This window comes from Trachypithecus francoisi, unplaced genomic scaffold, assembly GCF_009764315.1.
Source record: "Trachypithecus francoisi isolate TF-2019V2 unplaced genomic scaffold, Tfra_2.0 Lachesis_group9, whole genome shotgun sequence".
Classification (NCBI taxonomy): Eukaryota; Metazoa; Chordata; class Mammalia; order Primates; family Cercopithecidae; genus Trachypithecus; species Trachypithecus francoisi.
Window position 1 is genome coordinate 12,127,196 of NW_022681474.1, and position 13,772 is coordinate 12,140,967.

Here is a 13,772-nt window from a genome sequence, read left to right on the forward strand (position 1 = left end):
TTATTGTATTCATTTTTCTTCTGATTTTAATATAAATTAAAGAGAACATTATGATGGGCCCCTATCGGTTTGTAGGTACTACACACTGAGCCTTCTAGATTCACAGGCAGTGGGCCCTGAGTGCTAGACCCAGGCACAGATAGTAAGGGCATTCAAGCATTGGATTCACAATGGTGCAGACACTGGCAGTTTCACTTACAGACACATTTCTGCTGGGTCAGAGATTGAGTCCTGGAGGAAACCTCTGGTCTGAGGGCTACAGGGCATCTCCTATTTTATCCCATGCCTGAATTTGGGCATGTCTTCCTGATGGGGGAACTTTTGTTCCCCCATTTCCCTGCATACTACAGAAAACAGCCTGTGAAAGAATCTACAAGCACCACTTACAATTGTAACTTATCATATCGGAGATTTCTGTTGAGGCCATCAATGGCTTTCATGTCTTCTGGAGTCAACTCAAAGTCAAAAATCTGAAAGGAAGAAAACACTCACATTAACCCCTCCCCAGGGCAGCAGCTTTTACATGGGAATACAAGGACTTTCCAGGAGGCAGAGGCAAGGACAGCATTAGGGGAAGCATTTTCATCCTCATTGGCTTGCAGATGCACTTGGCCCGAGACCTCTTCCACCTGAGACATCTTCCACCTCTTCCACCTACATTCTGCCTCTTCTCCATCCCACCCCTCTCCTACTGAGCTCCACTTCTCAAAAGAAAGGTGTGCACTCATCAATCTAAACTATTTATTGAGAATTGCTTGAGACAGAAAAAGGAAATCCTTTATTTTAAAATAGAAAACAAAGTGTGCAAAATAACTGCCACCTGGACATGTCCACACTTGGTCAGGCTTTTGTTTCCTCAATTCCCCTGGAACTTGATCCATCCTTGGAATGAGAAAGCCTTAGAACACAGGAAACTCCCACTCAAGAATCTGTTTACCCCAGAAAAAGCATTTTCTGGACAACTGTTCTACTTGCTCACCTCAGGACCCCTAAATAGTGTCTATTTCCAGCTGTGTTTGCTCTTCCTTATAAAAAATGCTTACTAATTGATCTTTGAGACACTTACATCTTATGTTCAAAGAGTTCTGCATTTTTAATAAATCTCAAGTCCAGAGAGGTTCATTTGTGTCAACACATAGTCCCTGATGAGGCGTCCCTTAATAGTAAAACAGATATTTTTGGTAAAAAAAAAAAAAAAAAAAAAAAAAAAATACTAAGTTTATTATGTGATCCAGGAGATAATTTCGTGAAAGACTCAGATACCTCTCTATCTATCTAATGTATTTATCTCTTTCTCTGTATATATCTGTCCATTTTCTTTCTATCTGCCAACACATTTATTCACAACTCTTTTTAAAAATGTACTTCAGAAGTTATATGGTTGTCAAGAGAGCAGGTATTAACATTTTGATTTGGATCAAAAAATAAAACGGATATTTTTTCCTTATGTTGTGACAATGAGATTTAGATTTACCTATTTAATTTTTCCACAAGTTAATATATTTAATCTATAACTTATTTTGAAATAAATACATTATATATAATATGACTCAAATGTCATCTCTCATAAATATTAAACTCATAATAAAATTTGTAGCTGTCATTTTAAAATGAGAAACAGCTTACGTATTTTTCAAAATTCTTGTGGGATTCAAAACAAAATAAGTTGGAGACCTGTGATTAATATAAGGTCCAGAGTGTATGTGGAGAAGGATTTAGAAAATAACTTCACTCATCAATTTCTTAGTTTGGTTAGTCTGTAACCTTATACCTAACTTCATACCTGCTAGGGTCACTGCCAGGGGAAAGGTAATAAAAGATAATCCAGAAGGAGTCATTGTATTTAGGTTCTCACAGTCCAGAGAGCACACTGAAGTATTAGCAAATGATGTAAAATTAATAAAGAAAAAACTCACTAACAGAGTCATGCCAGGGGCTTTTGTGGTGAAAACTGGGCTGGGGTGTCCCAGTAGTTTAACAGAGCAGCTAATTTTATTTGGGTTTGATTTTAAAATACAAATAGGCATTTGTAGGTATAGAAGGTGAAGGAGAGGAATCAGGGTCCTTAAAGTTCATTACCATGTAGAATTCCTGAAACGGATGAAATAAGTGAATTGAAATTTGCCTAGTGTCACACAACTAGTAAGTGGCAAAGCCAGGCCTAGAGATGATAAACCTTAGGCCTCTGAGTTCAGTGCTCTCTCGTTCGATCCTTCCACGCTGCCCTCCTCCCTTAGCACATAGTGGAGAGAAGCACAGGAATGAATGACACGTGTTGCATTTTCCCATGCAAGGGAGATAACCCAGACCAGCGCCCATGGCTCACTCTGGAGTGACTCTGCTCAACCTGTACCTGGAAGTTCTCTTTGATTCTCTTCTGAGAGAAGCTCTTGGCCAGGACCACAACTCCCCGCTGCAGCTGGTAACGCAGGGCGACCTGGCCTGGGCTGCAACTGTGTTTCTTAGCAATGGATTTTAAGACTGGCTCCTCCAAGAGATATGGGGAGTCGGGATCCACCCTGTTGGGGTAGGAACAGACACAGATGTGAAGGATTCAAAACGGAAAACCTAGAGTGTGCTGCTCCTTTTACCCCAAATTCTCCAGAGAGTTGAGAGGAGTAGGCATAATACAATTTGATTTAAAACGGTCTCATAACTATTCATATGGATTCATTCATAAATGCAGTGAACTGGAAACAATAAAGCTGTCCATTAACAGGTGAATGGATAAACAAGTTATCCATACCCTGGAATAAGATCCAGCAATAAAATGGAAAGAATTACAGATACTCACAACTACGTGAATGCATCTCACAGATACAGTGAGCCAAAAAAGCCAGGTGCAAAACAGTGTGCATGATCTCTTTCATATGAAATTTTAGAGCACACAAAACTAATCTAAGGTGAAAAAAAATCAGAAAATAGTTTCCTAGCAATGAGAAGTTATTGTCTCAGAAGGAACAAAAAATAACTTTTTTGGGAGATAGCAAGTTTGTATACCACATTAGGGATGTGGGTTACAGAGTATGTCCATTTGCCAAAAAAGTATAGCATTACAGCCTATGCAAATTTTACCTAAAGATCACTTTAAAATTTATATTAGGAGTGGGATTGGGCGTAAGTAGTCACATAGATGACACAGGAAGGAAAGAATGTTGGTGACATTTAAGCTCAGTGGTGATACATGGGAACAAACTACACCACTGCTTTTTGTTTTTAATCTTTGAACTTTTTAATAATAAAATTTTAGAACTTAGTTTTAATAGCAGTTTTTCAGCATCAACAGAATTCCTGCCATAGATTAGCTCTTTGATATTCTTATTACCACTGTGGATCTCTTTGGGATCCCAGGGCGCTGTAGGCAACTAGAACAATGTCCTTGGACTTGCAGAACTCCAGGAGTTTGCTCTGGTTGAGGTAAGGGTGACATTCCACCTGTAATTTTTCCAAGACAGAAAGGTGTCACAATATACAAGCCAATAATCACATGCAAATTTAAAATCGGCCTGAAGGCATGGGTAACACCACATTAATAGATGTACTATACTTTTCCTGTTGGCCCTTTTCCCCATGCACCTTCTGAAGCACCTTTAAATCCCATCGTTTGCCATACTGATACAGTAATTTTCTTATTCCTTTTCTATTTATGTTTGAAAATTATTAAAATACCTTGTGCCCCAGTTATAGCCTCTAAAAGCCATTTTTACTGAAAGAAACCAAGATTGCTTAGAGGAAGGGTGTATTCCAGTTCTGAGTGTGAAAGTTTCCATTTGAGCCTAGAAGAGCTTGCACTCTAGAAAGGAAAGAAGAATGACAACGACGCATGCTGCCAAAGGACCCAGGATCTTACTTGAAGAGGTTTCTGCTAGTCAAAATATGGAAATTTGAGCATCAAAAGACATAGTAATTATGATTAATGGAAAATGATGTATTGGCTAAAATTCATAAATTCACATGGCATTAATCAAACGAGATCAGATCTGTAGCACTAAGCTTCAATTTGCAGGAAGCACAAAAGGAACATGTCAAAGTGTGTCACGTGGATCAATGAGTAAGCCATTAGTAAGTGATGTGGAAATTTTTACAGAACAAATGACTTAATTCCTTTCATAAAACTGAAACTTTCACTGGATTCCTGACACCACCCTCTCCTGGTTGTCTCCAGCTGTCTGGCAGCTTCTGTTCAATCTTCTTGCCAGTGCCCCTCTGCCTCACCCTCTCCTGTGGATTTTCCTGCCTGTTCCTTTTCATTCATGAACTTTCCCTAGGAGAACAAATCCATGTCTGTGAGTTTAGTTACTATCCCTAAAGCAATGACTCCAAACATCTGTATCTTCACCTGGACCACTCTCTGAGCTCCAGACCAGAGCTGCCACTTCCCAACTCAGCACCTCCACATGGCTGTCTCACAGGAGCTTTCACCCCCTCTGAAGAATTGTGCTCTTCCACCCCACTCAAATTGCCTTTCTCTCGTATCTTCTATTTCTGAGAGAAAAGAACTCTCATCTACATAGATGACATCAAAGCAGAAACTTGGAGACACGATTAAGCAGGAAGTGTGTGAAGAGCAGAAAGTCAGAGAAGGCCCCGTGGGCTGAGGGCTCACCTGGTTGCAGGTGGGCTTGTACTTGAGCCCTGGCTTGTTGAGGATGAGTTCCAGCAGCTTATGATTAAAATTGGACACCCCGATAGACTTGGTTAAACCCGCGTCTTTGCACTTCTCCAGGGCCTGGGGAGGAAGGATATGGGTGGTAGACCTTTACTGTAAATTTTTCTTTTCAATTGGCATTTGACTTTGTAAATGCTGGAAATCTGTTTTAACACATATAAATATTAGACTGAATTAAACAGTTTTATCACTTGAATATACAATTTGCTAATGCATTACCTTGCTATGCATATATGTTTGTCTCCTTGATTCTATTACATGCACACTCAGGATGGCAAGTAGACATATTTGTTGTCTCCCACTTATTTCAATGGTACCTATTTGGCTTGAGACATGAAATAGTTCCTTAACAAATTATACTAGAGTCATAAGAAAGGGAGACTCTCAGGTTTTCTGTTAGTAGATGGTTTTTTGCTACATCTATTCTAGAATGGTAAAAAAAAAAAAAAATCAATCAAATGGGTTTTTCAAGGGCAGATTCACTGTCCTGCACCTTCCACCCTCCTGCTGAGTCAGTCCACAGCTGTCCCTCCTCCATGATGTGTTTCTAACCAAGGATAATGCGCTGACCCCTCTTACAGGGCTCACATCCTCAACCTGATCTCAAGGCCAAAGGTGCTTCTGTGTCTAATTAGAACCTTAGAAGTTACAATTAAAATGAACCATAGAGGCCATCTCATTGCACTCTCTCACTTCACAGATGAGAACACAGAGGCACAGAGAAGTTCCACATATGAGGTCAGACAACTGCTGGAGCAAAATCCCATCTCTTCTGACTCCTCCTCCTGTGATGTCAACCTCACCACACAGTGCTGCCTGGTGTCTGCAGCAGAACATACCTCCCAAGTGTCACAAAGGTCCACAGTTTCTAAAATAATCTCCCCACTGGCATTCTTTGGCAGTAATTCTTCCCCAGCCTGGAAAATAGAACAGAAGATAAAGAAGGACGTTTTCTATGGAACTCCCCTTTCTGGTGCCTAATGAGTTTGGCCAAACAACCTTCAAGAGTTTCAGGAGGCTGTGATTATTAATCTGAGTGTGCCTATTTGTGCCTGCGTGTGCATGCATGTGTGCATGTGTGTATATATATGTGTGGGTATGTGTGTAAATGTGTTTGTGTGTGTTTGCAGGCATGTGTGCATTATGTGTACATATGTGTATGTGTGTGCAAACAAAGACATGGGTTGAAAGAAAGATAAAAATCATGAATGACTGTAGCAAAACACCTTGCCCCAGTAACCTCCAGGCTCCGTCCTCCACACATCCCTACTCTTCACTAAGAATGAGGTCCCTACAGTTGGAATTCGTTTTGTTTCCCAAGGACAAGCTGGTGTGGAGGACAGAGCTTAATATAACTATTCATCAGTGTGTTTAGCTCCAGAGTTTATGCTCACCCAACCCAGATGGTGAGGACATCAGATGTGCTTAGCCAATGTCCACTGTGATGAGAGGTTGGATCAGTGAAGCCCAAAGGAGCCCAGTTGTGCCACATGCACTATTCCCAGGTACCTCTCTTTTGTTGGGCTGAGGGGTACATATGGGAGACCCTTCCATTAAAGAGGTGGGGTTTCCCATTGTATCTCTGCAGTTTGTGGTAACTCAACATTCTTGAGGATCCTAACGGCTCAGGGCCTCCATTCAGGAACACAAATACTGAGATAGGGCAATGCCCTCAACTATCTAGGGTGGAGGAAGTGAGATCATTGAATCTGAACCCCCCTTAAGGCTGGGGGACAAGGATAGACAGAAAATCTTGATGGTAGAGCACTCAATTATGAAAGATACTCATGAAAGATTTGGCAATCCTATGCACCTTACTCAAATCTGCCTCTCTCAGGAAGAACCCAGGAAACCAAGCCAGAATGAGATAATTCAGGTGCTTATAACAATGATGAAACAGTCTTGGGCATAACAAGGAAAAACAAAAGCTGACCTTCATAGCAAATGGTACATGAATAATGAAGAGATCTACATAATCCAGTCCAAGTTTCTTCAGTGAACTTTCTAGGGCTGGGCGAACCAATTCTGGCCGAAGGAAAGTAGCCCAAAGCTGCAGTGACCAAAATAAACCAAGCGGATTATAATTTCACACATTTGAGAACCAAAACTAAACTTCATGGTCAGACACTGAGATGTGAGTCTTAAAACACTGTAGTCTAAAGCTAAAAGAGTGGCACTAAATATATGTTACTCAGTATAAATCAGGTCCTTGATGGGACACCGAGATTTCCTTGAATGACTGCAATGTAAGAAAACTGAATAAAACTAATAAGGGGCAGGAAAATCAACTTCAGTGTATCGAGGGTTAGAGGAGTCATCCACCAAAATGAGTCAATAAATGGCAGGACAGAGAGAACAGAATCTCTTGTCCTGTATAATAAATTCCCAGGAAGAATTATTCTGAGAGACTCACATTCTAAAAATAAGTTTGTATCGATATAAACATACACAGGGTGCATCCCTGAAGACCTCAGCTCTGTTTACACTGGAAGCACGGATTTCCACCTAGGACAATTTTAGAAATTTCAGAAAACTCAACGCTGATTTTAGAAAAAGTGTTTTCTTGTCTGGATCCCTTTTCTGAATAATATATAACTTTACTTGCTACATCCTAAGATCTCCTACTGAAGAACTGAAGGAGTGGACCCATTGTGGCTTGGTTAATCTGTACAAGAGTTAAAGGAGATAAGTATTATTATTTCCATTTTATATATGAATACTGTCTGATGCTCTGAGACACTAAAGAACTGTGTTCTACCATAACATATTTCAGAGTAAGCAAGTCATTTCTGTTTGTTTCTATAATGTGCCTTCACAATATTAGGAGGTAAATAAACAATTCAACTTAGACCATGTTTTCATTTCAAAATAACATATCTCAACTGATAGTGGCCTCTGACCACTTCGCACACAGAACTTTCACCTTGGTAGTGTAGAATATATCCTCTCTCTTGACAGTACCATCAGCAATCTTCTCCCAAATGGCCTGTCCAACCTCCTCCTCATTTTGGTATAAGTACGCTGAATCAATATGGCGGAAGCCTACATCAATAGCCACTTTGGTGGCTTCAGCAGCCTGGCTTTTGGGAGTCTACAAGACAGGAGTAAGAAGAGTTGTTGATCTGCCTGAACCAGAGAACATCAATGCATTTCCCCCAATAGCATTTTCACTGGTAGTTTCTGCTGGCCTCCTCCTCCAATTTTGATGGCATGGGTTTCAATGATAGACCTGTACTCTAAGGACATTGATTAAACTCCAGTATAACTTCTATTCCCAAACGAATTAGAGAAATCAGCTTCACCCTGGAGTACGGAAAAATCATGTCTCATTCCATATCAATCAATTGTAGAAACTTAATATAACATACGTTAGACACACCTTGTACTTAGTGGATAAAATGGATAATTATGCCATTGAAAGCAACTGGCCCTGTCTGACGGCTGTCATGAAGTCACTTCTCATGTTATAGTTCTACCAAGATTAAGTACATTGTTCTGTCATTTTTAGAGCAATTCTTGCAAAGCAACCCCAAAGCTGCCCCTACCTCACTGTGACCAGAGTGTGACACTGTAAATTCCCTTCAGTGAACTGAGTGGATGGCTGAATAGTGTATTTCATGAGAAGCACAATCTAGTCCCCATTATGACGTTATGCCTCTGAGTTTTCCCTTCTCATTTCCTAATGTGTGGATTTGAGATACAAAAAATATAGTTAGGGTGGGTTCTTGGTAAAACTCTGTTAAACAGAGAAATGGTCTGAAAAATCAGGCTGCAGACAGAGATAAGGAAACTTACACAAATCTCTGGCCCATTCAGATAAAAGACCAAGGCCCAACATAAAAACACATTTGTCCTTTATGCCTAAGACATACCAACAACTACACTAATAAGAGAACATGACTGAACATAGAAACGCCTTTTCCCCAACATAAAAACGCCTTTGTCCTTTAAGCCTAAGACATGCCCACAACTACACTAGTAAGAGAACAAGACCCAATATAGAAATGCCTCTGTCCTTTGTATAACCAACAAGCTTCTAGAAAGTAGTCTCTTTTCCTTTTGTGAACATGTACACTATGGGCTACAGTGGGTTCTAGTGGACACTTTTCTTTTTTGGACATGCTTTTGACTGTGAGCTGAGCCTCTAAGAATCATCACTACAGCATCTGATTGCTCCTGAGCCAAGGTTTTTGGTCAAGCTTTTACTTAAACTCTCTGTTAGTCTCAGACCAAGGTCCTGGACAAAACTTTCACTTCAGTCTCTGATTGGTCCTGGGCCTAGGTCCAAGGCAAAGCTGGGAAACACTTTCTCTAAGTCTGGTCAACACATTCCTTCCCTTCCCAGTTCAAAACACCTCAGACCCAACCTCAGAGTTGACAACCCATTCAGGCCCCCTCTCTACTACAGAGAGCTTTCTTCTTTCATTTATTAAACTTTCATTCTAATCTCACCCTTTGTGTCCACAATTTTGTTGGTGGTAAGTTAAAAAACTTTGGGTGATATCTCATGAGAGACTACTACATTTTTGATACATTGATGAGACTGTAACATATATTTGGTGCATGGGTTGGGAATAGAATTCATGGGAAGGGTGGGCAGGAGCCAACTTCCAAACTCTTTACTTTCATTTCAGATTTTTTTTTTTCTCTCAAGAGCAAAAAAACACTGGGCCCCTGTCAGTGAACAGGGCAGCTGCCAGTCTTACAAGACTCAGGGGAGAGGTTTCCTGGAAAGGACTTTGTCAATCCCCATCATCCTCAGGTGTTGGGAATGTTGACTCTGTTCCACTCCAGTTTTCTTTCACGGAAGACCTAGCTGTTGCATGCATGCAAACTTTCAGAGGTACTAAGACAACTGAAAGTTTCTGGCTGAGGTTACACCTCCGTGTTACCTGAAGGCGCCTGTACTAACTCCAGTTCCCAACAGCTTGTCAGGGCTTTGGCATCAGAACTTATAGCCTTTCCTACTGCATTTTCTTTCTCTCTTTTCATGGCTATCATGTCTTCTGTTCCTTCTTCGTATACAATGTTATAGCAATTTTACAAGCTGTGAATATATTCTTGTTGGGTAAACTCAGCCAGTGTTGTAGTAATCAGGAATGGAATTCAAATAGGTACTGTTTTTGTGATTCCCTAGAAACAAGGGGAATTCAACATTTCTGTCTAAATTTTCACCTAATAAGGGTCTTTTTGTCCCTACTGATAGACATCCATGACACTGTATAGGGGGTTATTTCACCATGAGTGAATACCCTCCTCCCTCTCCATTTGGGTTGTCTTTCCTCCATGTAAAAATTCACCATTGCCCAATGAATTTTAACGTTGCTTTATGAGACTAATTAATTTTTTTCTACTGTGAGACATACGGGAACAGCCTATTATGCCTCCGACCTCTAACTTCTGCCTGCAAAAAATTTGGAGTCAGAGTTTTACCTAACATTTCAGACCCTACAACACCACCTAGGGGGATGGGATTTTTTTCTCCATGGGGAGCCTTGTCAGCCCTTTGCTCAAAACCTCTGATTTCCCAATTCCTCTCTCTCCTATGTCCCTCTAACAGTGATCAAACTTCATACCCCATCTGTGAACAGAAAAACACCACTTTCAACAATCAGAAAGAAACCTCCCTTGAGAAATAAATTCTAGCCTCAGTGCTGTCCCCATTAGAGGGAGGACAGCCATTCAATCCTCAGGTTCTTTTGAGACACCTGTTCTACATCCAGTTACACTGACATTTAAACAAAAAGGAGTACTTTATGTTTAATAGTCAATCAGTCCCATTCTCTAGAAATTCAATGCTTTACCAGCACCATAGCTAGAAAAGACAGAGATGAGGTTAAAACGCCCCCTTCATTAAAGGGTCTTACCCAAATCCAACTACTGTACAATGTCTCCCAGACACCTAGGGTTCCCCAAGGGAGGCTTATGGTCTAAGAACACTAGAAAGACAGAGAACTAGTACCTCACACAGGTGAACATGACTACTTCTAACGACCAACTTGTTCAGATCTATGGGTAAAGGTCACATTTGCATCCATGGGTGACTCCTATAACAGTCACTGGGACCTGGAGGATGAGAGAAAAGAAGAAAAGGGAGACACCCTTTCTATCTTTCTGTCCACCCTGGGTCACTCTAAAAAGAAGAAAGAGACTAAAGAACATCTTTTCTCCTCCCTTTTCTAGATAAGTAACAAACCATCTCACTGCACTGAAGAGTGCAGAAGAAAGCCTGCACTCTTCTCAAGTGCATTCTGAAGCATTGAGATTCCTTTGACCCTGAGACTCAGAAAAATAGACTCAAATTCTTATACACAAGGACATGGCTTTCTTACCAACTCTAGGATGGACAGGCCTAGACTCCTGAGAAAAGTGTCAATTTTAACACTATCCAACAACTAGATCTTTTCTGCAGACAGGAGAGGAAATGGTCTGAGGTTTCCTATGTACAAGCCTTCTTTGCCCTGAAAAACAACCCAGATCTTTGTAAGCATTATAAAATTGACCCTGCCCTCTTAACAGTTATATCAGACAAGTCCACAGTGGACAACTCCCCAAAGTCAGAGAAAAGAACCCCAAGAAAACCCTGAAATGCAACTCCCAGGTGTCCCAGCCCTTGTCCCCACTTCACAGAGCCTCTGTAGTCACATAATCATCAATTCCTCCAGTTCTACCACCCAAACCCCCAAGTCCACTACTATCCCTACAAGAAATGCCTGATAGTCATGGTACCACTACAGTTCAGATTCCTTTTTCATTACAAGACTTTAAACAAATAGAGGGAGACCTGGGCAAGTTATTTGATGACACTGACAGATATATAAAGGCTTTCCAAAATCTAACTTAAGTGTTTGATCTTACATGGATGTTATGTTACTCTTAAACCAAACCCTAACTACTACTGAGAAAGAGAGAGCTCTGCAAACAGCAAAGAGATTCAGAGATGAAAACATATCTCCTATAACTGGCTGAAAAAGAAAACCAGTAAAAAGGGGAAAGAGAATGAAAAAGAGACAACATCCCCATTCCTGATAAGAAGAGAGACAACATCCCTTGAAAACCACAATTAGAGTTCTAGTGATCCCACAGAGGTGTGAAAAAGAAAGCACTCTGTGATGTACATATTAAAAGACTTACAAAAAATCAGAACCAAATCTCTTAATTACTCTAAAATGTGCATGTTGAATCTAAAAACAGATTAAAATACCTCAACCTTTATGGGAAGGCTGAGATAGACTTTAGTGAAACGCACCTCCCTATCTCCTGATTCAATTGATGAACAATTAATTTTAAAAGACAAATTCATTACTCAACCACTGACATCAAAAGGAAACTACAAAAACAGGCCATAGGTCCAAATGACACCCTAGAGAAACTCCTGAAATTAACTACTTTGGTCTTTTACAATAGGGACCAAGAGGAGGAGGGCCAGGAGAAGGAGAGGAAACATACAAAAAAAGGACAGAGACTCGAGTGACCACATTACAGGCCTATAAAATCCAAGATCCCCAGGTACACCTACTAACTACTACCAGTACGGCAAGTCAGGACACTTTAAAAACAACTGTCAAGGCAACAAAAAGAAGTCATCTCAACCCTGTCCAACATGTGGTGACCACTGGAAGGTGGACTGTCCCTGGAGACACAGGTCACTGGGTCCAGGGCCAATCTCCCAGATGGTCTAACAAGATTGATGGGTCCCAGGACTCAATTCCCCTACTCCAGTGACTCAATCTGCCATCACTACCCAGGGACCCCAGGTGATGCTAACAAAGGGGAAAAAAAGTAGATTTCGTTCAAACCTCTGAAGCCAGTGTCTCTATTCTCCTCTCCAGTCCAGGCCTCCCCTCCTCCCATAACACAACTGTTATGGGCATCTCAGGAAAGACTTTAACCCAATATTTTTCTAAACCACTTAATTCTAATAGGGGGTGTAAGAATTAAAGAAAGAGAAAAAAAACACAAAAGAAACATGAAAAGGTGGCTCACCAGTCTGGACAGATTTATTTTAGAGAAAACAAATCTGAGAGGTGCCTTCTGGCTGAGTTAGGTCAGACGTTTGCTCTCTTTACAGACTAAGAGTTTTTAAGGATTCACAGTGGGAGAGTTGATCAGAGGCTTGGACTGCCTCTGTTTCTTTGTTGTGCTCATGTGGGAGGGAGAGTTGTGTGCCTGTTCCCATACATCTTTCTGCAGCTGCAGGCATTCCCTGGAGTCTGCTTTTAGCTTCCCTATCTTAGTGCACCTGAAGGGAAAGGAATTCACTTATTAAGGCCCACTGTTTTACTGGGGCCAGTTGTCTGAGGGTGAAGTTTGGCAGTTACCCAAGAGACTCTTCCCCCACCTCCCCCTGTGTCTGAGCTATCTTTTCTGTGTTTTACTGTCTGCTCTTTCTGGTTGCTTGTAGTAGAAGAGAAGTGATTTCCTCGAAATGCGTAAGGCTAGAAAGGGAGCTGGAATTTAAAGTGGCAGTGTTTGTCCGAGATGAGGGTGCTCCTGTTCAATAATTCCAGACCCTAGTTATAAAAGGACAAAGGGTGATGTGTTGTTTCCAGCTACTTCCTGCTGGGGGCAGAGGAGAGTTTCTTGGTGTTGGATTGACTGCAGGAGCAACACAGTCTGTAGATGTTTCTGGGTAGTTGTCTACAAAATGGCCATGATTCTGTTGGTTAAAAAATTTTTTTTTTTGAGACGGAGTTTCGCTCTGCCACCCAGGCTGGAGTGCAGTGGCCGGATCTCAGCTCACTGCAAGCTCCGCCTCCCGGGTTCACGCCATTCTCCTGCCTCAGCCTCCCGAGTAGCTGGGACTACAGGTGCCCGCCACGTCGCCCGGCTAGTTTTTTGTATTTTTAGTAGAGACAGGGTTTCACCATGTTAGCCAGGATGGTCTCGATCTCCTGACCTCGTGATCCGCCCGTCTCGGCCTCCCAAAGTGCTGGGATTACAGGCTTGAGCCACCGCGCCCGGCCAAAAATTTTTGAAAAAGGTTAATTAAGCTGTGTAAAAACATTAGTTCTTTTTAGCAGCATTTCCTATTAGGCCTGATGGTTGAGACAGAAGTAACATTTTTTTCTTTTTTTTTTTTTTTTTTTTTTTTTGAGACAGA

At 41.2% G+C, this 13,772-nt stretch overlaps 1 protein-coding gene across 4 annotated transcripts in view; it reads right to left on the reverse strand.

Annotated features, from left to right (window-relative positions):
- Positions 1-13,772, reverse strand: part of LOC117082118 (aldo-keto reductase family 1 member C1 homolog) — a 99,805-nt gene that overhangs the window by 36,941 nt on the left and 49,092 nt on the right. The window contains exons 2-8 of one of the 4 annotated variants that reach the window (XM_033208669.1): positions 7,593-7,760; positions 6,603-6,719; positions 5,509-5,586; positions 4,607-4,729; positions 3,326-3,435; positions 2,354-2,519; positions 388-470 (exon numbers count right to left, since the gene is read on the reverse strand). The exons of 1 other annotated variant lie outside the window; for it this stretch is intronic. In XM_033208669.1, the coding sequence (XP_033064560.1) occupies positions 388-470; positions 2,354-2,519; positions 3,326-3,435; positions 4,607-4,729; positions 5,509-5,586; positions 6,603-6,719; positions 7,593-7,760 (845 nt within the window). The remainder of the gene's footprint in view (positions 1-387; positions 471-2,353; positions 2,520-3,325; positions 3,436-4,606; positions 4,730-5,508; positions 5,587-6,602; positions 6,720-7,592; positions 7,761-13,772) is intronic. 2 more of the 4 variants (XM_033208671.1, XM_033208672.1) reach the window with 2 other exon arrangements.